At 41.9% G+C, this 24082-nt stretch overlaps 1 protein-coding gene across 1 annotated transcript in view; it reads right to left on the bottom strand.

Moving 5' to 3' along the window:
- TTLL5 (tubulin tyrosine ligase like 5) overlaps positions 1-24082 on the bottom strand; it is a 118741-nt gene that overhangs the window by 88734 nt on the left and 5925 nt on the right. Inside the window, exons 6-15 of the mRNA XM_054400474.1 lie at positions 23691-23773; positions 21617-21686; positions 21256-21340; positions 14769-14870; positions 14555-14646; positions 14027-14065; positions 12371-12478; positions 4587-4668; positions 2983-3044; positions 2145-2236 (exon numbers count right to left, since the gene is read on the bottom strand). Of these exons, the coding sequence (XP_054256449.1) occupies positions 2145-2236; positions 2983-3044; positions 4587-4668; positions 12371-12478; positions 14027-14065; positions 14555-14646; positions 14769-14870; positions 21256-21340; positions 21617-21686; positions 23691-23773 (815 nt within the window). The remainder of the gene's footprint in view (positions 1-2144; positions 2237-2982; positions 3045-4586; positions 4669-12370; positions 12479-14026; positions 14066-14554; positions 14647-14768; positions 14871-21255; positions 21341-21616; positions 21687-23690; positions 23774-24082) is intronic.

Consider the following 24082-nt stretch of genomic DNA (forward strand, 5'->3'; position numbering starts at 1 on the left):
TAATTCTGGTGTTTCCCTGTAAATTCATGTAATTTCAGGAACCCCTGGCTCATCTCTAAGATTTCAAACGTTCTGCAGTGTACACAGCATGTCTTGAAGTAATAGGGTGAGGGCTCTTGTTAGCACAAGATGCTATTTAATATTCAAAATTATGTGTAAAAACATCAGCAGAATGTCATAGAGTACCCTGTATTACTTTGCTGGCATCAGGTCTACAAGCAAGAACAGTTAAATGACAGGGGTAGGTTCAAAAGAAAACTGTTACCATAGGAGCTTAGAATTTTCTTGCCTTCGGTGGTACTCAGGCTGCCTTCCTCCTCTCCAATGCCTAAGAGGAGCAAATAGTATAAGAAAGAATTCTCAGGAGACCTATCTATAATTTCTAGCTGTACTACTGCCAAGTTCTTCTCTACAGTTGGTCTACACAAAACAGGTCAAGGTCCCTTTATTGCTCAGGATTAATTGAAAGAGCTCCAACCCAAATCAACAATAAGTTACAAAGGAAGCAGCTAAACTGTTTATTTCCCTAGAGGGAGAAACACTTAAGAGAGTCAAACCAAAGAAATTGCACAAGGAATTTGCAGCCCAGTCTGGTGAAACTCCGAAAACATAGTAACTATCTCATGACCAAGAACACTAGGGTCAGCATTTCTTTCCAAAGAAGCAACTTTTGCAATGATTAAAGATAACCTATGTGAACAATCAAAACCTGAGGCATCATGAAGGAGTTAAACAAAACAAGAGGTTCAAAGTATCCTTTGCGGCTGAGAGGGGGAATAGAAGTATCAAAGACCAAACAGCTTGAGATAAAAAGCATTCAGCAAAGAGCAGCCCAAAACGTTCTTAAACTATGGAAAGTTCTATACATCTATTTAGCCATGGGACTTCCATTTAGGTACTTAAGAAAAACCCTTCTATAAAACTTTATCACAGGACTAGAAGCCTCTTCCTGGTAAACATAAGTAGGGGGAGGAAAAGTCCCAAAAGATAATTTAATCTAGTCTCATAACTGCTGCGCTGTCCTATAAATTTTGTACATTTCAACTGGCCAGGCCCTTACATCAATTTGTGTTTTTTCAAGTAAAATAACTCTGTAAGTATAAAGCGTCCTTAAAATTCAATGGTTCTCAACAGCTCAATTTTCTGAGATTGTCTTGTATAAGTTTTTAAAGATAAAAGACATCAAATCACCAGGATCTGATCACACTACTCAAAGGGACTAAGTTACTTTTTCTGGAATGGTTCCCCATTTATCTGACATACCTTCTGTCTGCCACAAAAAGCATCTTTATGGTGAGAGGGATTTGTATGAAACCCTATCTATTACATTTTCAAGTTTTGGACTCAGCCATGCACCCTATAGATAATCAAATCTCATCTTGCCAGCTATTCACTTCTCTCCCCATGAGTCAAGATGCCAAGCTTTACAAGAAGCAAAACGTTGCAATTTCTGTGAGTTTTCCCTGTACCAAAATGGACAGTGACTGGTACTCCGTCACTGAACAAAAATGACTTTTAGTTTCATAATTGAACTCGAGCCACGCAGCCATGTTGCATGCCCTTCACAAGAGCACATGCATCAGCTGCAAGCACTGTCAGGATACAGTGTTTGCCCATTTGCCTGAGGAGAAGTGCATTTGAAAGACCAAATGACATGGGGGATCTCCCTGCCTTTTGCACATGTTCTGATTCTGCAGATATTTATGGAATCCATCTGGTAGCCAAAAAGAGATAGAGAACAACTGCCCTTCAGCATTATAATGCTAAAGAAAGCACTGTTTCAGCACAAAAGGTAAAGGACAGTCACAGCAAGCCACATGAGGCCTCAGTCCAAGGATCTACAGGAGAGGAAGTAAGAAATTCCAGGAGTGAATAGGAAACAAGCCTTAAATTTTAAATGCAAAAAGCCCTTTCTGCATAAAAGGGAGTCTTGGATATATAAAACTAAGGTTCTGACAGCTTGTTGCCCACAACAAAAGTGGCTGAACAGGCCATAGCTTAGGTGAATTCCCAGGCTCTTCTGTAGTTATGCAAGAAATCTAAATAATCTCAGTCACTCACTGGTGCTCTCATCTGTGAGCCAAATTCAATGAGAATGACTTCCCTGCTATCCTCCTCAGCTCTGGCTCATTGAAGTCACTTACCTGCACCTTCTGGTATGGATTTCTTCTGACAGATTCAGAGGAATGATAAATGGCCCGACTTGACCGCTGGCCTGGATCCTGGCACACAAAACCTATGAACATCAGGAGCCATATGAGAACTTTAAGACAGGCAAGCCCTGAAATATAAACCTAGCATCCCTGTTAATGATCTCAGTCTATACTGATCTCCCTGTCCCTGACAAGGACCACAGAGCATACTTTTCTTTTTTTCATATCTTACTTTGTTTAATCCCAAACCGCACATGGCATTGCTATTTTTCGTAAGACCAGAACTTGTCTCAAAACCAACTCTTGACATCATTAAGATGGATGACTGAATAGCAGCATAGAAATAGTCTCCATTTCTTACATACCTGAGAAGGCCACCTGATGACAATTCTGCCTTTTTTAGTACTAGGGGTAAGCTCTGTCAAGTAACTAACCCGAGATGTACCAGTGATGCCTAAAAGGTGCTGTGCACTAGGCAATCATGCAGCTCTCACAAATGTGACTTCACTTTAAACACAGTCTAAACAGAAACCACACATTCAACCTAGAAAAACACATGAATACTGATTATGAGGGCTAAACAGGTCACCTGCCAAACAGCAGCATCTTCAAGTATCAAAATAGGAACCCTTAATACCACCTAAGCATCACAAACAGCCAGATGATTCTGGGGCTGAAATGTCTCCATAGAACTTTCCAGTGGTAAGTACAGTTGCTTTTCTTAACTTGAGTCCTCTACTATACTCATCCAATAGCATACAGCTCATAAACCTATCTTCTATTGGTTTTAAAAGAGGGAAAGATCAAAGGAACTTTTTGTTACACTCACCTACAAGAGTGAACATATCTGAGAGCATGCTAGCTTTGATCTTCAGGTCCAAAGGAGCATCACTACCCCACGTGCAACAGAGGACAAGAGGAATTATTTGTCTGGTGTTAAGTGAGAGGAATGCACCAATATCCAAGATATCTTCCAATATAATTTCTTTGTATTGGTCTTTAACACAGATATAATTAATGGGAGCAAAACTAGGTGACTTTCTCACCCACAGGTAAAGATGAAACAGCAACAGATTAATTTGTCCCTGTTTATCTTTTTTTCATAGCTTTAGTGTAGCGCAGCAGTGTATAGCCTTGTTTCTAGCCAAGCAGAGATAAAACATTTTCTTTGAATGTATCTATGCTACATTTCATGTAGTAGATAGAGGTTGCTGATGTAGAACCATTAAAACCCACAATTACCTATGCTTCCTCCACAGAAAATCAGATGGGTTAATTCTAATGGATGGGAAAAAATTATTAGTGAAGGTAGAATGAATAGATATGAATAGACATGAATAGACATGAAGGGACCAGACAGTAGGGACAGAGAGAAAGCACCCACAATTGTAGCCAGTGGAATAATTAATAAATACAGGTCAGATCAGACAGGCAAAGTTTTATTCCTCAGGAGCAGATAAATCAGCCATGTTCTACAGCACAGTGATAGACACTAAACAGCTTGAACAAAGAAAATGGCAAACATAGCAAAGCAGAGCAAAGGACAAAGATGTGAGTTCAAGTTTTAAGTAATAAAAGATGCAAATAATTCCATGTGTATGTGTATGAGCACAAACCACCAAGCCAGGAAACTGAATGCTATGGAAACATTCCAGTTGTACCTGAAAACAAAATGGGTATTCTAGAACCTATGGTTATGATGAAAAAAAATCTATGCAGGATAAAGAAGGGGTGGGGAATAAAAGAAGATATAGAGGAAGGTCAGATATGGTTATTCCAGGAACATGTAACTTTAAGCTTATTTATACCACCATACTGAAATATTACTCACAGTTCTAAAAAAGTGTGTTGTGCATCTGTACTCCTGTAAAATTAAACAGTAGTCCAGAAAGCACACATAGTTGGAGATCTACAAAAACAAATCCTCAAGTTTCATTAGAGCCTGAGGGTCAGTCTAAGGGCCAAGACAACACTCATTCCTTATATTTTACCTAAAGAGAGTACTAAATGAAAAAATGTTGAGCTCAAGCATACATCCATGTACTCAAGTCAAACATAGAGTCTAAAATCTGCTTGGACTGCAAAACAGTTAAGTTTCTACTTAGCCAAGCAGATTTAAACCCTACACAATAGCCTGGAGAGTTTCAGAGTTTGTCTGTGACTGAAGGTTATGAAGTGTTAATGATGATGATAGACTGTGGAGGAGAAATAATTAAAGAAAATGGAATCCCAAGTGAGTTGTTTCAAAACCTATTGCTGCAGTTAAGTTTGTTTATGCAAAGAGAAAAGCAAAGGACTATCCTCTCTATCACTTAGCAATGGAACAAATCCTCTGCAGGCATCATGGAATCATGCCCTCCTAAGACCATGAGTTTCAGGAACCATCACCTCTAGCAGCAGTCTCAGCCTTACACTAAGCTGGGAATCACTTACCAGGCCAATGATGGGGACAGATTCACCTCCAACAGCCAGGGCTTGAGAGTGTCATCAATAAGGACATCAAAACCATACAGCTCTGAAAATACAGCAGACACTGTAAGTCTACCTCACTGCACCACTGTATCTAATGCCCAGCATCAGATACAAATGAACTCAGAGATTATGTCAATCATGTTACATTCAGTGAACTTTCCCAGGCTGAACAAATAACAATAAAACGTTCCACAAGTAGGAAATTTCACTTGCTCAGAATCAAGATTAAATATATTGAGGGGGGAAAAAAAAAAAAGAAGAGGGAAGCAGAAGTGAGTCTTAGGAAAGCATTATACAGAAAATTAAACTCTTTGCTGTTCACAAACTGCAGTTCATGCAGAACTCTCCTACTTGTTTTCACACAGAACTGACATGAGCACAGCAAGCCCTACCTACTTCTTCCATTGGATCACAGAAACAAGAGAATTTTGTTCTCTTTTTTCCCCTTTTTCAATCCCTATGTTCATTATTTCAGTCAGCTGTAGAAAAGCTTGCTTCTTTCAAGCATCAACTTCTTTTCAAATACTCCAGTATGGTTTTCTGCAATATCCCCATAGGAGTACAAATGTCTTCTCCTTAACAGCTCCTTCTTCACAGACAACCTCTTGTAATTTCATTTTACTGACACCTTGCCACTTTGCTGCACACCGTTATAGAAATACCTGTTCCTTAGTTTTTAAAATATTCATAACATATTACATCTGCTAGATGAGTTCTGTGCTACGCAGGTCAGATTGAAGCCAGTTTCCTATTCCAAGACTGATTTTACTATTTCATTCTCTATACATGTTCTCTGAAGTTTGGAAAGAGTTGCAAGAAAGATGCTACACAAAGCTGACTGTAAATCAGAAGTTGGCATTAACCCAATTCCCTCTTTCAGTATTAAGAAATAGTTAATGATCATCAGGGCAACCTCTGCACACTTTTTCCAAACACCACAGAACAGGCAGGGTATTAGGAGAGAAGGAGGATTTCTGTGGAATTAACCAGTTCTCCAGTGCCTGGAATGAAAGCAGGAAAATTTATCTGCCATGCTGCTTTTCTTAAATTCTGGCCTTGGCCTTTTGTTGCCTGCCTGACATTGATGCTGGCTCCAGGGAGCTGGACTGCTTGACAAGATATTCCCATGCAGAGAGCTCTGTGAAAGCTCACAGAGGGGAAGATAATGAGCTGGGGGGGGGGTAGAACTTGGAAGGGGAGGAAATGGCAGCAGAGTGAGTATTGCCTGCTCACTTTTCTAGACTATGTAGCCAGACATTGAATGGGAAGCAAAACAGCAGAGTTAAGGAGTTGGTTAACTCCAAAGAACTGAGGCTGAATCGACATTTGGCTCTCTTGCTCCACAGATGGGAAAGGCTGCAGTAAAGGGAAAGGAGGAGGTGGAGATTAAGTCTAAACATTAGCAAAGTGTTTTGACCAGGAGAAACTTCCGATTATTTTAAAACATTATTATAAAATCTAATCTTTGGTGAATACCTGTGACTCTTAATGGCATAGCAAACGCCAGTGGACAAGCAGCTCATGTCTGAAGCAGAAAAGCAATGACTAGACCTGTGGCAGCTGCCGGCCCCCGACCACCCAGTCCCAGTCAGGAAGTAGATCATTTTGTTTTGACTAGCTGCTGCTTCTTTTGCTGCTGGCCATCCCCTCCTTCTCCCCCTCAAAGGACCTTTGCTGGTATTTTGGCTCCTCTGACTTCATCCTACTCTCCCTTACAAACCACTTGCTCTTTAAACCTCTCTCTTTCCCATCCAGTTACTCACTTTCTTGGTCCACTTTTACAAATACATATGGGAAACCTCTTGACTTTAGCTAGCCCTGACCATGCTCCTCACAGTTTGCACTCCTTGCCCTTGCTTCTGCCTTGTTTATTAGGACATTAAGCTCTTCAGGTTATCCCTGTTGAGTCTATTCCATTGTTAAACATCTAACACCATCTGCAATGCCTTAGGGCCTCCTATGAAGACTCTACTACTACTCTATAATGTTCCAAGTCTAATGTATTCTAGGTCACATCTGCAATCCCTAGACAGATGTCTCTGATACCTCAGGTCATCAGGAGATATGCAGTATTCATGTTCTAGTAAAAGAACCCAGCTTCACCCGTTCCCCTGTTGGGCTTAGCACAAAGGGATTCTCAAATCTGCATGGGATACTAAGGCACAAACAGCAGAAAAATTACCTGTGGTTTTTCAAGCCAGCCTAGAAATACGTCCTTGGCCTTCTTCCATATTTGGAACATGCACTACCTAGATTGAACACAGAGGTATCCTCCCTACTGTGAAACTCTAATCTGTAAAAAATAAATACATGGGCAGCACACAGAGGTAGGGCAATGAACATAGCAAGATCAGAAGCATATCCTCTGCAATTACCAACAAGACTGTCACTTCCTTTTGTAGAAATAAAATAGAAGGTCTGACAGAGAAACAAATGCTTCAGGCTGTGGCAAAGGCAAAATTATGACAACCCACCTTGCACCACTATTGTTGTTAATGGAATAATAGAAGAAATCAAGATACCAAGTTTCCAAAGCGCTTTTCCTTGCTCCTCTCATCGTGATACTACAATCCATAAAAATCCCTTATAGTTTGCTGAAGAGATTGGAATTATATCAGGAGGTACCAGCTGTTGCCAAGACACAGCAGGAACAGCTTGCCTCTCCCCTTCAACCCCCATAGAGGGGAAGAGCTAGCTTCAGTCTAAAGTCCAAGAGTTCAGTCAGATATTTTTTTGCCAATATCATTATTTAAGAATAAGAGGAAGGCCAGAGACAGTCTCAAGCTATTTGGTTCTGGTTAACTCCTGTGTAGTCCAAATTCATTTTATAACTCTGTCACAGACTGCAATGGCACTCCTTTTTAGAAACTATCCCCAGAGACTGTGTTATTCTCTCCAAGCCTAGAAACTAAGTCAGAAGTGATAGCCTGGTAGTGCAAACAATGTTTCCATGATCTTGCACAAAAAGAATAAACTCAATTCCTAGAGGGCCCCTGTAATTCTGGTCTTTGTTTTCAGCTCGTTCACTTGGGAAAAAGCAGCTTCACTGCAGAGTATATATTTTGCAGTTGAATGGAGGTTACAAACGGACACAGATACACCAAATTAAAGCTACATAGTATACAACTCTTCTGATTTTGCAATAAAAAGTGATCACAGACATTCCTAATGCAAGGAACTACACCTGTGCCACTGAAATTCACATCCTCCCTTTTCCTTCCTACTTTTCCTGTTCTCTATCCTGCAGATCATGCTTATAGACAGCATGTACCAAGGAGTTTCGGTTAGAAAAGTTAACTAAAAGTGCTACAATTTCATCCAAAGCAGCAACCAGTCAATGAATGGGAGAAAACTTCTAAAAGTAGAGCGATGGAGGTACTACATAGTATTTTGGAAATGAACCCCATGATCTTACTCATCAATGAAGTCCACCTCTTTATCTAGTGATGGTACAGTGCCTGCTTCCAACTCTGGTAGAGCACATCTTAACAGCCATGGGGACATGAACAAATCCACATCTTGGGGCTATCAGTCAAGTCTCAAATCATTCCTGTTACTCTACGAAGGGCCAGCATAAGAGTTGAGGCTTTGATAAACAAAAGGCCAAACTGCATCGTATCAAGTAACAGAATAGACACCTCTACTCTGGACACCAAAGACTTTGGGGAAAGTACTGATACTGTAGTCTTGTGTAGGAATTTGCCTTGTACTCCAAATCATACAATTTAACTCCCTTTTTCAGAGAGCTTTATTTTAACAGAGCAAAGTTTTATTTCTCCGTGTTATTACAGGAAAGGACCCAAACATGAGGGTGCAGAATTATTCCACACATTGGTGTCCTTGCCTGCTTGATACAGCCTGCACCTGCCAGAGTTTGTCATACTTGGCCAAATTGTCTTAGAGATGCTTTCTCCACAACAGACAACCTTTGCTTAGAATAACCTTTTCCCTTCTACTGAAGCCTGAAGGACAGAGTCGCATTCCCAATAAAAATCTTCAGAAGTGGATTCATTTCAGAGTGCCTACATAGAATCATGGAATATCTCAAGTTAGAAGGGTCCCCATTCCCTGCTCCTCGTAGGACTAACTGAAACAACTAAGAGCATCATCCAGACACTCTTTGAACTCGGATAGGGTTAGTGCCGTGACCACTTCCTTGAGTGACCAACCACTCTCTCAGTGAAGAACCTTTTCCTAATGTCTAATCTGAACTTCCCCTGACACCACTCATGTCCTATCATTGATCACCAGAGATAGATCAGCACCTCACCCTCCACTGAACCCCTCGAGGGTCACTTCCCAGCCTTCTATTCTTCAAGCTGAACAAGCCAAGTGATCTCAGCCACTCCTCATAAGCCTTGCCCTTAAAACCTTACACCATTTCAGTGCTCTCCTTCTACATAAACCACTACTTTCTTTGAAGAGAAGATTAGAGCTGGGCCCATCACCTATAGCAGACTCAGAATCATTCTTCTACTCTGAAGTCAGAAAAGCTAACAAAGCCATCTTCAAGGCTAACATCAAAAAACAAGAGTCTAGGTGCAAACTGGGATGCCTTTATAATCCTAACCTTACAGGGTACATATATTATCACTCCATAAAGGAGAAAGTTCTTCGATACAGTGTGTGCGATCATAGTGAGCAAAGAGGTTAACATCCAAATAACCACCTTTGGACATCATTTAACTTCCCTTATGTTGCTGAGGAACAGAAGAGTAGATATGCTGCTGCTACTTCAACAAATTTAGGCAGCCAAACTAAGAAAATGTAGTATAAGCTAGGTCAAAAGAAAAGGCAAGACTCCATAAATGCACAGGTACATGAAGTGAAGGAGAAAGAGCATGTTGCCTGACCTCATTAGCCCAAGTTCTTGTGATGTCAGTTTCCTAAACTCCAACAACCTTAGCCCCAAGCAAACCAGGAGATAACTTAGCATTCCTCACTTCCATCTATACGCTAAAGACTTTAATTTTATTACCATAACAAATGGCAGCAGAAAATGGAATGAAAAGCAAGAGTTGATTCAGACTTCTGTAACACAAGTCCACTGACAAATTTACTGTGCTGGTCATCTCTTTACAGCCATTTTGAGAAGAGTTAATTCTTTCTAGGTCTGCCTCAAGGCCCTGAACTGGTGCTACCAATCTGAGAACAGCTTTCTAAAGAAGCCAGAAAGTTTCTGCAGCAACATGGATCTTGGCTCTTTCAGATGAGCTCTAGGTGCTAAATCACCAACAATCAATTAGGCACTATTTAGAGCCATGAAGTGACAAGTAAGGAAAACAGTGCAGGGATAGACCCTTACTCCCAAAGGAATATCACTAGAAGACCTATCCCTTGAACTCATTTTACCCTTCAGGCTCACCTGACAGTTTTGTTAAATTCTGAAGACAGTCACAACTTGGCACATTGGATCATCAGAAGATGTGTGCTGAAAGACACAATACTTCTGAACCTGGTGATAGCCAGAAGACTCTAAGGACAACCTTTTTCAGATTCAAAATGGCATCCTTACATACTGGCTTTAAAGCAAACACTGACAGTAAGGGTATAAAATTAGATTAGATTAAACTTTGCAAGAAAAATAAATGTAGGGAACACTTGTTCTGCTTTTCCTTGACACATCATGTATGAAACCAGGACAAGATACAGGATATGTGTACGGTATTTGTGTGCCTGACCCACATCTCTAAGCAGGGACTCACCTGGGCAAAAGAATCCAGACAAACAAGTATTTGTTATTTAAATTTTAGCAATAGGGTGGCATTGTTTTGGAGTTCAACTCCCTAGAACAGCATTAGAGAGACTAGAGGAGAATACACATTTTGTTAGTCATATTTTCCCAGAAGCTTCCCAAATGAGGCCTATCTCTGTACCTGAATCTCACATACAGATTTTTGAAGTCTAAGTTTACTTTGCAAATCATCAGTCTTTCTCATGGCACACATCCAGTTTCATTGTTCACAGCCCAGAATGAAAAAAGATTCCCATGGCTCCAAGGCTCTGCATACTGCCTTGAAATCATCAGTCTCAGTTTTCTCCATGTTATCAGCTATGAACTCAGCCATTCTGAACATTTCCAGTTACAAAAACTGTCTTTTTTACAGTACAGTTAAATGTGGCACAACCATAGAGCATCAGAACAAGACACAGAGATGAAGAAAGAGCCATACAGCGTGACAAGGACAGTTCAAATCCTTGGGACAAGGACCCAGGGACCACCACTTAATTGTGGGGGAAGGTGGCAGAAAGTACTGAGCTCTGGAAATGCCTCAGGCTCCCCAGGGAAGCAGTATGGCTCCTACTTAAGCTCTCTTTCCTGGGAAGCACTTAATTTATGTTTACACTGAAATAAATGGAACAAAACAGTTTATTTGTGGGGGAGTATCTAAGAGGGTGGTAATTGCAGCCCTGGGGAGGCAGCAGGAAGTGGGATAACCTCAAAGCCAGGCCCAGCAAAAAGTACATGAGGAACATTAGTTTCCACACAGAGCTCAAAAGAATCTAGAGATAACTGAGGGGGATGCCACAAAAGAGGCAGATAAAACGATTTGGGTGTTTTGTTTTGTTTTTTTTTTTAATCCAATTGTTGATATTTCTACAGTAGCTGATAAACTGCTACTTCATTGAAACTATTATCTATCCCCTAAATCCACATGTATGCTAAGGTTCTCCACCTTTGAACAAATCCGTAAGAGCCAGTCAGGAGAAGGTGAAGGCACAAAGGCAGCCATAGTTTGGCACTAAACAACATTCTAACTATGGCTCTTCCTTGATTCTTGGCCATCTCATCACCTCCAAATATCCAGAGATGACAGTGTTTATGTCAGAGCACTGCAACCTGTAGAACCGGCAATACCCACTTGCAATGCAAGGACCACACAAATGGATTTACCTGTCACAGCTAGTTTAAATATGTCTCAATACCTAAACAAAGGATAGTTTAAACCAAGCTTGGTTCAAGCACTGGCTGAGACTAATTCTAGACTCATTTCTCCTGCCCAGAAACTGCATCTTCATGTGTGTATCCACACGAGTAAGGGGGACTAAAAGCAGAAGGAGGCCTCTTTAGGGAAGGTTGGGAAGCAGCCACTGGAAAGTGGGAGAAGGCACACTGCGGTACCAGCCGCTGCTTTCTGGACGTTATCCCAGCACTGGCTGCCAGCAAATTCTCAAATCCCTTTGCCAGCAGTCAGCTCTGCATCCAGCTTCTGCCAGAAACAGGCTTTGCCGCCACCACGCGGTGCTCTCACACAAGCACAAGCCCAGAAGCACCTTACCACCACCGTCCTTCCAAGCGCTGCATTACACATTCAGTCCTCCCTACTGCTCAGATGTATGCAGGAAGGCAGCCCAGAACTACATTGGGCTAGATGGCTCAACGGAAAATATTAAGTGCTCTACAGGGATGTGCAATCTTCTACAGCCACCCTTTGCAAGGGCACTAGTGGGTCAGTAACTTCCACTTTCCAGCACTTCCTCAGATCCCTTTCAGGTCCCTTTTCATCATCCCATTTTCTAGCACGGGATTCTGATGAAAGCCACTGGCACATGAGCAACTACAAGTCAACCTCCCATACCCTCACAGAGGCCTATACCATGGAAAAACGAACCAACCAACCCACAGTATCTGGCTTCCTTGCAATAAGGAACACATAGAACACACATTTCTCTGTGCCATCAGAAAGCTGGAAATTTCAAACAGTATCAAGAGCAAATCAACAAAGAGGTTCACAGTGCCTTACCAAAGCAGCTGCCACGATGTGAAAGAAAAGTTTTACAAGCTGTGGCAATGGCCAGCTCAGCAGAAACCACAGTCTTGATAATCAGGTCCTCCACATTGGCCATCAGTGCTGCAAGGAAGGGAGGAAAAAGAGGGGAAAAGAAAAAAAGAAAGAAAGAAGAAAAAAGTAGATTGTGAGGTAGCATACAATATCTTGACAAGCATGAGAATATGCATACGAACAGAGACTTTTGTGAATCAAAACACATGAGAACCTATAGATGTGAAAGCAATGATGTTTGGAAATCCATGCAAGCATAAATAAATAGATACAGGCATTAAGTATCCTAGTGCAAAAATAGTCACAAATGAGAATGATGAAAGTGAGTAATGTGTACAGTGCAAGGAGGCAAAAACATGTGGCAAGCACAGCAGCACAAGTCAGCTGGAGTCTGATCACCACCCACTCAGAAAATCAGGAAGGACTAAGCAAGAGTGGGTTAGTGAGATAAGGCCTTAAACAGAGCCACTGAGAATCAGAAATTTTTCATGTGTAACTTTGATAACTGTCCTGTGCACCTTCCTCTAAAGCAGTTGGTTCCATACCATGATTCACAAATCATTTCCAAATGCTGTGACTGGTTAACAGCTCCTAGTCCTGCTGACCTATAGATAATCTGCAGTTTCAGCAAGGGTGCTCTCTCCAGCTCCTGTATAAGCCTGTAAACAGAGCTCAGGAACAGGAATTTGAGCTGAGAGAGGGAGCAAAAGGCAAGAAAAGATGCATGTTAGACGGAGATCTGGATTCTACGCTGGGCTTGGGATGAGTCATGCAACAGAAAGAACATCACACTCAGTTTATGTTTCCAAGCACAAGCAATAGAGAAGGGAGAGGAGGAGGGAATGAACAAACACTGGAGTCCTAGACTGAAACGTTAGTAGGGATGATAGGACAGCCTTCCCCACCCCTCAAAGGGAGCACCAGCAAGCACATAAGACCTCCAGCAAACCCACACAGACATTTGGTAATCCCTGTCCCAAAGAACATTTAGTACAAACCACTTGACTAGAAAGGTCGATTTAGGCCTCACATTGCTATTTCTCATGTTCAGATGACGACATGCAGGGACCTGAATAATTACAGAGGAGCATGCAAGCAAATTCAGATGTGTGCCAGAAGACAACTATGTGAAAGCAACACAGCATGAGAATGTGTAAGTGCACATCAACATCCCAGAGCATAAAATCTTGCCAGCCCAGGAAAGGACAGCACTTTCCAGCCAGCATTCTGCCTCCCTATGACTAGAACCAGATGCATCAGAGAAAGGTGCAAGAAGCCTTGTAATGGATAGTTGAAGAAACCTGCTTGCTTTACTTAGTAGTTTGCTTACTAATTAAGAGTGCATGCTTTATAGGTGCCCTTTAGGTTGGGGTGGGTGTGAAAATTCATCAATAACTATGTGTGCACAGCTTACTGAAAACATATGGTGCACATGCTCGGACAGCCATAAACACCTATGATAAGAAAAAATTCTACTTCCAGCTGAAAGTCAGATTCAAAACCCCTTCCTCCAACATCTAAGTATTCCCTGGCAATATTTGCAATATGGGCAGAGGTGCTATCAGTAGTGTTACTGATGCCTCAGTACCACAGGTAAATTTATCCCTTGAAGGACACCTGGATTCTGCTCTGCAGATACATTTACTCCCAGCAGACCTGGCAAAGGTGTGGCAGAGGGAGCTATTTTACATGAAACACAGACTGGAATGAAAACACCCAGCAAAAACCTGAGCCATGGAAAGATGACACCACATCCAAGAGTCATTCAAACTGGCACAGTTCTCCAGAAGCTGGTCACTCATCAGATTGAACAGGCCATGGGAGCAGTAGAGGGAGGGAAGCTTTTAGAAGGAATGGGAAATGGGAAATGTAGGTAAAATATTAAGAAACGTGCCCTAAGAAAGTTCCAGAATATTACTTGCAAAAGGGAATGGGTAGGCCTCATCTCTGGGAATAGGACTCATCATTAGGGATAGAGAATAAATGCACAGCTCTAGTGAGTAAGCTGCAAGGAACAATGCTTCACTCCACCCTGCTCTGGTGCTAAATGGGACTCACTGGGGCTCTTCCCTGACTTCCTACATTTCGCACTATTGAGATGATTAAGATCCAACAAAGGACTAAAAGAACAAGATCTGTACTGACCTGAGGTGTCTCTCCCCTCTTGTTTTAAGTACCTCAGCATTGCACTCATGCTCCACTTGTTTCCATAATCCTCTACATCAGGATCATCACAGCTGAAAAAAATGGAAGAATCAAGTTGACACCACTAGCCTCTATGGACTTGCATCAGCCTTAGACCAGCTTAGGTATAGAGATACAACCTCTAAAGATGAAGTTACATTTTTCAGTCAAGTACCTGACATAATCTCCACTCTTTTTGTTGACACTGTAGTTGGTCAGATGCATGAACTGGTTTTTGATGTTCTTGGATGCCTGGTTGTACCTCACTGTTGCAAACCTGTAAAGAGGAATAAAGGTTCACAACAGTATCTCGATCAAGTGACCTGCTTGCTAAATGTGACTTACTACACAGACTGCTCAACAACAGCAGCTAGGCAGAGAATGCAGGTAATGAGACTTCATTAAATGGAAACTCTCCTCATGAAAGATACATTTGATTCTCAAAGGCCATATCCAGGTGCATTTAGTTTCTATTTCAGTGTCTTAGAGCAAGAAGCTCTATCTGTTCTGGTAGTTTTCACAAACTAATATGGTGCACATCATGCTAGGCATATTTTTCTCTCAGCTGTACATATTTGTGGTCCTCAGGCATTCTGACCAAACAGGCCCTTCAATTTGACAGCAGGACCTCCCATGAACAGGTAATATTCACTGATGCTGGGAAATGCAGACATTCATGCAGAGCAATCATGCTGTGTATGCATAACAAAGTCAGTATTTCCTGAAGTTTCATACAAGCACAGGTCACTTCTTGTGTACTCCAAGGATGCCTTACAAAAAGCCAAGAGCAGTGTGGTAGTTTTAGGCCGATGCCTAGGAAATTTTCCACAGATTGAGTAGAAGAGTGATAGAATGTAAATAAATTACCATTGGACACAAAAGAAAAATAATGATAAGGTCTAAATAATCCCATTGGTCCCACCACAAGCAGGAAGAGATTTCTACCACCAACACAGACTACAACTGCCAATCCTCTTTTTCAAGGGGCATCCAGGAAGCCAGATACAACCTAAGGGCAAACCAATTTGTCCAACAAGCAGCATCTGCTCCAAGGTGCTGTCATTCTCAGAAACAACACAGCCCTTCTGGATATCAAAGATATCATCTAGCCCTGTACAATGAAAGAGACACTGCTACAAGCTTACCTAGTCTTCATATGTACCCCTTTACAGCCAATAATATCACACTTAAATCAGTATGTTTATTATGGAAACAGTGGTAACCTGCTGATTAAGATGCATGACCTACACTGTAAACAAGTACTCCATCACCATACCCTCAGCCATACAGTACACACGCTTTGGTTGGAAATAAACCAAAGATTTGGTCCAGTCGAAAAATAACCCAGGATTTTTGTTTTGTAAAGTGTCTGAGGGATTTTTTGTTTGTATTGAGGAGGCAGAGGGAATAGATTGTGAGAGGGAGAAGAGTGCAAAAGGACAAAGGTAGACCAGCTTCCTGATCCATCTACAAAGTTGTAACTTGATATCATTCCCCTCCCCTTCAGTGGCCACCCAGACTTAAGCTATCCATATTCCTTCTTCAGCTATTCACCTTCATTCTTCCTGCACAATACCAGCCTAAGAGAGTCTGTCCTGCACAGTGAGCCACCTAAAACAGCATTTTTTGCTCAGCTATGTAGCGAGTCAGGTCATTTTGCTGTGGGGGGACAGAAACGCTTGTGGTGACACAATACAGCGGACACCAGGAGATCCTGAATGACCATAAGAACAGAGTACAAGATTGCACTGAAGCAACATAAACAATCTCATCAAGAGCACACCTCTTTAAGAAGGACTTCAATGAATGCTAAAACAATATAAACTTGGAGAGGAGAGGAGAGGAAGGAGCTTCCTGAAACCAACCGCTAATACAGTTGCTACCCCTCCTTTCAGTTTGCACTGGGCAGCTAGAGGGGAAAGTGATCACATATAACTGCGCCAGGAAAGGAAAGGGTCAATATGACAATTGGAACAGCAGCCAGTGGAAGAGTGCAGGCCTGTTTCTCTTGATTGCCATGATAGTTTAATGTGTTTTAAATCAAATCTTGTGAAAAAGTTGCTTTCCAGAGGTATAGTTACACAATCAGCCTTCGCCAACCTAAGGATGCACTGCAGCTGAAAGCTCATCACCTGCTCAGTCGGACGCTCCAGCCACTCGATCTGCTCCACAAAATACATAGCTGCAGGCAAATCAGATCACTTTGCAGGTCTGATTGAGCAGCCAGTTGAGTAAATACAGAAAGATGCCAACTAACTTTCAATGAGATGCAGGTACATCCTTTCCCAGACATAAAGGAGAGTGCTAAGACGCAGTAAGAAAGAAAATGGTGCCTCCATGTTAGGAGCAGGCCACAAAACTTAGAAAAAAAAAAAGAAATTAAAAAAAATCAGCAAAATAACTAAAAATATCAAACATTAAGCAGAGGATAATGCTATTTGTGGCAACGTTTGCAAGACAAGGACATGCCATCCAGTTAAATATCATAGTTTCATTTGGAAGGGACCTACAATGACCACCTACGCCAGCTGCAATCGTTTGCTTGTTCTACATGTAATCAGTTCCTGTGTCAATATATATCCCTTGCCTTGTGTTTTACACTTGCTTGGGATGGCAGAGCATTACTACCACTGAAATACCAGTTCCAATTACCTTCAGTACTCCGTAGCTCTACAGCTTTTCATAGTATACTTCACTATCTGTACTCCACTGTAGTAAAAAGGCTGCTCATCCACTATGCTTGTTGTCTCCAAGAAAGACAAGAGTGGCATGCTACAGAATGTCTTGCTCGACAGGAATTCACACATTATTTTAGGAGACACGAAGGCTACAGGAACAGACCTTGCAGCAAGAATTGAAAGTAGGAAAACTTCAATGCTTGTAAAATTTTCCAGGAGTTAATCTGAGTTTAGAATGAACTCTTGAGAAATCTTGCAGTCTTTTAGAGTATGATTTCATTTTGGGACCCCTTCTTTTTCTAATTTCTTTTCAGGGGCCCTCTCTGTTCCACTGTCATGCCAGCACTGCTCTTCTGCAAACGTCATTTTGGGGCTTCATTCTTTTTCCCATTTCATTCTGGAGGCCTCTCTTTCCTCATTTCATTTCAGGGCCCCTCTCCAGAAGCCTGATATATGACTGATCCCTACAGCTCTGTCCCTAATAAATACAGCTTATTTTACAGGGAGTTGGGTGGAAGCAATCACAAAAAGAACCTACTCAACATCAGTACTTCTTAAGTTCTACTCAATATTCTTTTAAGGGATAAATGAAACAAATTTAAAAAAAAGAAAGTTTTGAGGTTAGCATCTTACTGAAAATATTGCACTGAGAGAGTACTTTGGCCAAGGCAAATCAAACAGTTATTCAGTACCTCCAGCACAAATCAAGCAACAGTAGCTAAAGGCTTTGATACCCACTTTTGGGTATGTACCCTTCATATCTCCTTCAAAGGAAACTTTTTCTTTCTTCTTCCATATGGAAAGTGAAACAAAAGTTACACATGCTAGTTCCATAATCCCTTTCTTCTCCTCAGCACTGAAGCCTGAAATTCCACTCTAGATCATGTCATGACAAGCCTAGCTACATCAAGAGAAACCATGCCTAAGGAAGTATCTACTCAAACATCAGAAATGTATTAATACCATCTGATTCTTCCAAAAAGCTTTACATCTTATGGTTTCCTGATAGCACTCCTCTTCTGGTAGAGGTCACTAACTTTACTGAAAGTCAGGTTCCTCTTCTACTTGGAACATGCAAAGCACAACACCAGAGGGGAGTATTACATTTCAGACAGACTAATAAAAGGCACCTAGAAAATTAAGAAACCAACCCAGAAGAGGTCACCTTGACTGCACTTCAGAGACACCCTACCTTCAGAAAGCAAACTCAAAACATTGGATTTATCACAGAGCACCACAAGCATTATGGAGGTCCTAAAGTGATTCCTTTGGTCTGCTGGCAGATTTCCCCTTAGATAGCTCCAGTAGCACCTTTGATTCTAAGGCCTGATCCTACCTTCCAGCTTTCTGCTACAAATTGCTTCCACTTCTAAGCAGTGTGGGTTTTTTTCTTAAGTAAAGACTGAATAAACAGCTTTCACTCCCAAAGGTTAAAGCATTTCCACCTCCCCACACAGTTTTTTCATAGCTTTAAATCAAAACATTATATATTGTCCGAGACAACAAAAGGGTCTCTGCTGGTCCAGTACTTAATTCATACTGTTACGTGGAAGGCAAAAAAAGCTAAATAGGAAGCCAGAATCCAGCAGCTCGAGGTTCCTTACCCCACACCAACTCAATTTGCAAATCCAGGGTACGGAGAACAAAAGGAAACAAACCGCTACAGGCCACTAGCGCCATCTGGAGGCCACACGAAAGGTTTGCGTCAACCCCTGCTCATGCTTGGCTGTTGTCACAGCATCGCGGAGTGGTAGGGATTGGAAGGGACCTCTGGAGATCATGGAGTCTAACCCCCCCTGCCAAGACACGCTCACCTATAGGAAGTCATCTCCCTTGACCTGCTTTGCCACACTCCTCTTGATACATCTCAGGATGCCTTCTTGGCCACGAAAGAACACTGCTGACTCATAGTCATGCTGCTGTACACCAGGACTCCCAGGTCCTTTTCCTCAGAGCTGCTCTCCAATAAATCAGCCCTCAACCTGTACTGATACACGGGGCTGTTCTTTCCCAGATGCAAGACTTCACAGTTGCCCTTATTGAATTTCATTAGAATTCTGTCCAGGACACACTGGATGGCAGCACAGCCTTCTGGCCTATCAGCCACTCCTCCCAGTTTGGTATCATCAGCAAACGGGCTGAGGGTACGCTCCATCCCTTGATCCAGATCATTGACACAGAATAGGGCTGGACCCAGTAGTAACCCCTGGGGGCCACCACTAGCCACAGACCTCCAACTAGACTCTGCCCCACTGACCACAACTCTCAACCCTGTCCTTCAACCAGTTCCCAATCCATCTCACCACCCAATCATCCAATCCACACTTCTTAAGCTTGGCTGTGAGGATGCCATGAGAGAGACTGCCAAAAGCCTTGCCAAAGTCAAGGGAGACCACATCCGCTACCATCCTCTTGTCTATCCATCTAGTTATGCCATCATAAAAGGCTATCAGACTGATCAAGCATGTCAATATGGATTCACCAATGCGAAGTCCACTCATGATAAGCCTCTTTTCCCCAGCATGCTTTGAGATGGTGCCATCAATAAGCTGCTCCATCACCTTTTCAGGATGGAGGTGAGGCTGACCGGCCTACAGTTACCCAGCTCCTCCTTCTTGCCCTTTTTGAAGATTGGGATGACCTCCAAGAAAAGCTTGCCAGCACTTGCTGCACAAACTGCCACAGAAGAAGGGAAAGTTTTAAAAGAAATTAAAGATATTGGTTGCAATAAATGCCTATCTACCATATAAAAGCATTCAACTACAAGTCTCTCTACAAGCCTTTAGCCGTAGTTGACACTACAGCTGAAAGTGCTCAGTGGGTAGATGAAGTTCAGTACCAGAACTAGAGTTACCCTCCAGAGTCAGGACTGTCCTTGGACCAGAGATAACATCCCATTATTCCATCTACACCAGTCCCACAGCTGTACTGGTACAGCTGATTGTATTACACAGCATTACTGAGATACCCAGTGCTACAGTTTCCATACAATAGCTACCTCTCAACAGGCAGCTGTAAATTGGGATGCAATCTGAAGGAAATGGTAAACTATTATTAGTTGTGTTCTGTGGTGTGCTCCACATATCTTCCACCTGCCATGTACATGGACAGAACATGCTCCAGACTTGATTAGAGTTTGAACAAATAGTGTGCTGCATGTATGTTCCACTTGCCATGTACATGGACAGCATGTGCTCCAGAGCTGATGAGAGTTTAAACAACTGGAATCAAAACACATGTAAAATTGCTAAGGATCTTAGGACACTGAAAAGTAATTTGCAAATATTACTGTCACCTGAGATCTTACCAAGATAGAGAGTCTAGAATTGCTGAAACTGATGCTTCTGGATGGATACTCAGAAAGAAAATTTACTTGTTAACAAAAGTATCCGTTCAGGGCTGACTGCAATACATTTCAAGCTCTAGAGGTAACATTCTCATCCTCAAAAGAACAAAGAAATTCAGCCAGCCAGCATTCACGTTATCAAGTAGGGACACCAAATCACAAACTCCAAGAAATCAGAGTATTATTTTAAGAGATTTTTTTACCCAGGATCTGCAATCTTGCTACCAGTAAGACCTTCTGGACTATTATCTTCCAGAAAAGTCCTACACAGGTGGATTTTTCCAAAAGTAAATACCTTTATCACAATCAGCAGATCTACCTTTAAGACACTAATGATGGCACAAATCTTGTTTTGGAGGCCTGCTATGGATGGTCCAATTTTAGAATATCCTAGCAATCCTAGGCCATTCAGAGTTGAAAACTTGCTTTATTTACTACATATGTAAAGAAGTCCACCCCCAAAGATCTATATAAAGAAAACTAACACACAGCATCACAAAGTACCAGATGTTTAAACTCTGCAGAACTCACTGTCTGGCACTTCCCTCACTTGCAGTTGTGTAAGGAGTACAGAGGGAAGCCAAGACGTCTCTGGATCACCATGTGCAGGTACACTGAGAAAGAAGAAACCTCCCTACCTGGCCAATCCTTCCTCGTAGAGATAGATGACCAGGGGATCATAGGATGTAACCAGAACGTAGAGGCGCACGTCGAATTTGAAATCTGGAATACAGTTACCAAAAGCCAGTGGTTGCAAATAACCTTCTTAGACATCAGATCCAGCTGAATCATTTCAACAGGCTGAGAGCAATAAACCATTATCTGCTGCTGACATAGCCTGTTGAAAAGCTTCCACATTAAGGAATTCTCTAGTTACATTTTTCTGGTACTAGTGAAAGATAGAGCACTCAATTACCCAACTAAACTCTGGCAAAATTGCAGAGATCCTCAGGTGTGGGGTTGGGAAAAGAGAGAAAAGCAGTTCCTGAGCACACTCACCGTCTATGAGCAGGGGGTTGCTGATGTAACGAGAAACCAGGATGTTGTCTTTCAGGACAATCTGGTTTGGCTACAGAAGAACAGAGAACCCAAAACTGAAAAAACAGGAGGCTTAAAGAATAAGATGAGCAGATCAAACCCACCACTTTATTTTTTTTCCAACCTTTCCCTCATAAAGCCACTCTGCACCAACCGCTGTGTTTGGGGAGGCAGGAAACAGAACCAAAATGCAAATACACCACTGTCAGTCACAACACACTTAGGATATGTTAGACTTTAATCAGAAACCTGAGAACTGCCAAAAACACTGCTCATTGAATCTTTCAGTTAAGTGCTCCTTAGAGGAGAATACAGATTGAACAGCCACATGGCAATTATGTAAAGTAGGCAGGCAAAAAACACATCTAAAAAGTGAATGTCATTCTTTTTGCTTCTCAAGTGTTTAATCAAACACATGGAAGAGAAGTTTAGAAGACACTGCAAGTGTGGTACAATTGTGGTAAGGAATCCACAACTAAAAAAAATAACTCCTCAACTTTATGACTAGATCCTGGGCTGCTATTCATCCTCTTGCCTACATGATTAACTGTCTTCTATTGAGATTCAGATCACAGCGGGGGCTACTGTACCAGGAAGATGCTACCCTCGTAACTCAGATCAGAAAGTTCTGACAAATGTACATCACATATTCATGGGATCAAAACATTTTCTTGCCTTCCACTTGTAAAAGAGCCAAATGAACCCCACCATCCTGCCTTTATTCAAGCTTGCATGTATCCAGCCACATCAGCAGCATCACGAGCAAGAGGCCGAGGCATACAGAGTGCACACACACAAGCATGAGGGAGCAACTTCAGCTTCCCTCAGCACATCACACAGGAGTGACAATCTCTTTTATTATCAACCAGAGAAATTCAGGGTTTGTTGTTAGGGGGTTTTGGTTGCTTTGTGGTGGTGTTTGGGATTTTGGGGGCAAGGGGATAGGGGTTGGTTGGTTTGGTTGTGGGTTTTTGTTTTGGTTTGGTTTTTTTAATTGATTTTGTTTGTTTGTTTATGTCTTGGCTTGGTTTTTAAAACACTTCTGGGATGAGATTATAGAACACTCCCTAAATGGCATCACACTGAAGGAAACCATAGTCTTTAGGCCAAAGTAGATGAAGTGTTTCTGGAACAGATATGCACAAAGAGAGATTGGTGCCAGAAGGGTCTTTTCCCCAGTTTGTGGCCAACTGACATAGAAGCCTGAACTCGTTCCTCTTTTTCAAGCAAGAAAAAAGCTGAGTGTAGCTCTGGAAATATTTACCTCATACACTCAGCAAATTGCTCCCCTATTTTAATGGAGGCGATCCAAGCAGAGAACAGATGAGGGCAGCATGACCCTCCCCTTCAGTGCAGGAGAGGTTAAAGGCACTTGAGTGAGTAAAAGTAAAATGACTCACCAGTCAGTTTTGCTGCTGAGAATATTTGTTGGAATTCCCTCATGTGTTTGGCTCCTGCCCAGATGCATTTGTTACCTACGACAACCTAGCTCCCTGAAAAGCCCTCAGTGGGCAAAAGACACTATAACCAGCACACTGAATTCAAAGGATCATCCCCATTACACCTCAGTAAGGGCACACGGGCATTTAGACAACACAGCTCTAAGACTGATGCACATCCTACTCTATCACATAAGGTTTCATTTTAACTGTTCTTTTCCAAGGGAAAGAGAGAGACAAGGAGACTGAGACTGCTTAGGTCACACAGGGAAACAACCAAGGAAAGTTCTGGGAATCTTCCCAAGGTCAGCCTACTGTCAGACACAGAGTATGAAGCACAGCCTCCCAAACTGTCTCAAGGAGCATGAACTTGCTCCTAATAAGCTAAGAGTTGAAAGTAGGTTCCAAAATAATTACATGATACAAAGAAATAGATTGCTTTTGATTAGGCAGCATTGACCCAGGCAGGCTTTGACAGCTGCTCAGGGCTGTCAAGCTGCTCACCAAAGTGTGGTTGAAACCCAGAGCAGAGCCAGTGTCTGGCATAGTTTTGCAGACAGTGTTACTGAAGAGCAGTCCTTTTGCTGAGCACTTACATTGTTTATCAGGTAGACACCCCGACCCCTGGAAGAGGCCACAGGCTTCACTATCCATAGGCCTCTGTCCTTAGAATAGGTATCTGGTGAAAACAAAACAGCATGAGTCTGAAACATCTTCCATCTTACTTATTTACAAGGGAGCAAGAATCAAGAACATTGCCTACACTAAGGTCTAGAGAACTCCATGAAGAGATCAAAATCTACTTTTTTTTTTTAATTTTTTTTTTTTTTACATTTTTACCTCTTGGGACTCACTGCAATTATTATGAAACCCCTCCTGCTACTCCAATAGATCGATAGATCCAATTTCTGGGCCCTATGCCTCCTTTTGGCACTTTTCTCTTCAGTACTCCCAGAAATCAGTCAAGGATATTGTAAAGTTGATCATC

Source organism: Indicator indicator, chromosome 4 (assembly GCF_027791375.1).
Source record: "Indicator indicator isolate 239-I01 chromosome 4, UM_Iind_1.1, whole genome shotgun sequence".
Classification (NCBI taxonomy): Eukaryota; Metazoa; Chordata; class Aves; order Piciformes; family Indicatoridae; genus Indicator; species Indicator indicator.